The sequence below is a fragment of the Amaranthus tricolor genome, chromosome 8 (assembly GCF_026212465.1).
Source record: "Amaranthus tricolor cultivar Red isolate AtriRed21 chromosome 8, ASM2621246v1, whole genome shotgun sequence".
In the NCBI taxonomy this organism is placed as follows: Eukaryota; Viridiplantae; Streptophyta; class Magnoliopsida; order Caryophyllales; family Amaranthaceae; genus Amaranthus; species Amaranthus tricolor.
In genome coordinates this window covers 22,695,470-22,697,877 of record NC_080054.1, presented here as the reverse complement: position 1 = coordinate 22,697,877, position 2,408 = coordinate 22,695,470, and the positions used below count along the sequence as shown (strand labels likewise).

Sequence of the window (2,408 nt, the reverse complement as noted above, 5' to 3'; positions counted from 1 at the left end):
TCCAAGACAACATCGAAAGTTATTATATATCATTATTTGATACACGTTAGACAACAAGGCATGACATATTAACTATCAACTTCCTAATTCCCATACATTTTTCTTTTTCAATCTATAGGGAAGTGAATTCTCCCCACTCGTTCAAGTAAATTCATACATTGATACAACGATCTGAAATGGGTCATTTCTTGAGATGTGGAAAACAAGCATAGACGTCTTGCTTTGGGTGTTTCGCTTCAGCATGCTCTCGGCATTTCACCTCCGATGTAGTGCAGATAAATGTCTGCATGCATACCTTGCACTGCAATTCCAATACCCAAAAAATGTTAATGCTATCAGAGACATGATTTGGTTGAATTTCAGAGATGATCATTCATCAAACAAATCTTCCCACACTCAATGTTGTCGCAAAATCATGGAAATTTGATTAAATTACTTCAAAGAAAAATAAACAAATCAAAGTCTTTTAGGACTCAAAAATCCAAAGTAAATTGTGTTCTTCAATTAGTTCATGGTCATAGTCATGGTCAACAACCAGGCATCCTGCACAAAGTCAGGGTCCGGGTAAAGAGGTAGCTACAGACAATACCCAAAGAGAGCCTTGCAAAATGAGAGATGAGTAGTCATAAACAAAAACACCAGCAGCAACATGTCACCTATAGACCCTTTCGTTCACATCGCAAAGGGTAGTCATACCATACCCAAGTGTACCACTCGACAGAGTTCACTGCTTGGTCGAGTCAGACTTACAACCCTTTACAAGCAGCTTCCTTACAGGATCATTATCAATTCTCGATCATAAGTAGGAAGAGCTGTTAGTTCATTAACAGTAGACAAAATTTATATATGCGGCATTATCATATTATTCACTAATCTTTCCCAAATGTAAATAGCATGCCTTTAAATTATGAAACATTTTTAGGAGAATTTGCATCTAGCATTATAAAATAAATCTTCATAATAACATACACAAACAACAGGCAAACCAATACATGTAGAAAAGCAAGGGATCAGATCCCATCTACATAACAAAACTATATAAACATCATTCTTGTTAATATTCTACTACCTTAATCACTTCAAGAACAAACTCCATCATAGTAATCATCAAATAAAACATTAGCCTCTAGTCTACTCCTGTACTCCCTCTACGCGAGAAATTCTTCATCCAAAATCCAAACACATTGAATTAAAGAAATAGAACCAAATTAATCACCACTCCACTGAAATCACCGAAAGCAATTTCACAAAGCTTGCACATTTTCTTAATCAATTAGATTCTTTCAGCGAGAAAAATATAATTTAGAAACAAATTAGCACCGACAAGCATGATTAACAGCAAAATCGAGCATATTACAGCAAATTAAAAATCTGTAACTACACAAAGAATTATATACCTGAATGTTCAAGGCTTTTTTATTAGCGTCTAATTGACTTCCTGCACCAAATCAAAGGATCCATCAAAATTTTCATTCAATCTCAGGATACTTGGCTCAATTATACGCGACATAATCTTGACTTATGATAAATACAGATTCAAGTAAAAAAAATCATCTAAATTCAGGAAGAAAAAAGAGAGAAAACCTTTAGAAGCTTTATTCTTCTCCATGTTTCTTTCGCGAGCCATCTTGGATTTTTGAGCGTTGCCACCGCCCATCTTCTGAATCGATCAAGAAAGAAAAACTCTGTTTCTCTGTAGAAGTTTTTTTGGCAGAGGAGTAGCAGTGGTTACCGGTTAGGGGTTGAAGATTAAAAAGGAAAGAAAAAAGTAGGCGTAAGTCTTAGAATCTTGAGCAATAAATAGACGCGGACAATACTTGCTAATGGAGCATTATCTTCCACTTTGCATACATGATGCGTCTTTCTTTGAAATTGGAGAGTGAAATTTGCATTTCATTTTTTGTTGGCATTATTATAGTTTGCATTCTTTTTATTTTGTCGTCATTCTTTATATATTAAACTCTTAAAATTGTTTCTGATTATATTTTAAATCTTAAATCTCTAACATCTCTATAAAAATTCTTTTCGAACACTCATTAAACTAAAACAAGCTAAAATTAAAAATCGAATTACTGTGGCAAATGAATATAATCCCCAAAATGATTAGGTAAGCATCAATAACGATCGTTAATTTCAAAAAAATGCTTGTGTTAAAATTCGATACATGCTCACTCTTTTGGCTATAACTTTTAATAGGAAAATTACATAACTGCAATGTTTACGGCATTAGAACCTGGATTTTAAGATCTTTCCAATATATTATATGCCCAATTCCGATAACCGAGCGAGAAATGACGATTGTTTAAAGTTTGTTTGTGCTGAAATTCGATATAAGTTCAATCTTTTGGCCATAACTTTTTATAGAAAAATTTTATTAACGCAAGGTTTGCATCATTAGAAACTAGACT

At 33.6% G+C, this 2,408-nt stretch overlaps 1 protein-coding gene across 1 annotated transcript; it reads right to left on the bottom strand.

The window, feature by feature from the left end:
* On the bottom strand, window positions 1-1,863 carry LOC130820738 (uncharacterized protein At2g23090). The gene is made up of 3 exons (XM_057686237.1): window positions 1,585-1,863; window positions 1,398-1,438; window positions 1-301 (listed from the first exon to the last, which is right to left on the bottom strand). The coding sequence occupies exons 1-3, from the start codon at window positions 1,655-1,657 to the stop codon at window positions 182-184; spliced, it is 234 nt and encodes a 77-aa protein (XP_057542220.1). The 5' UTR covers window positions 1,658-1,863; the 3' UTR covers window positions 1-181.
* Window positions 1,864-2,408: the final 545 nt, after the last annotated feature.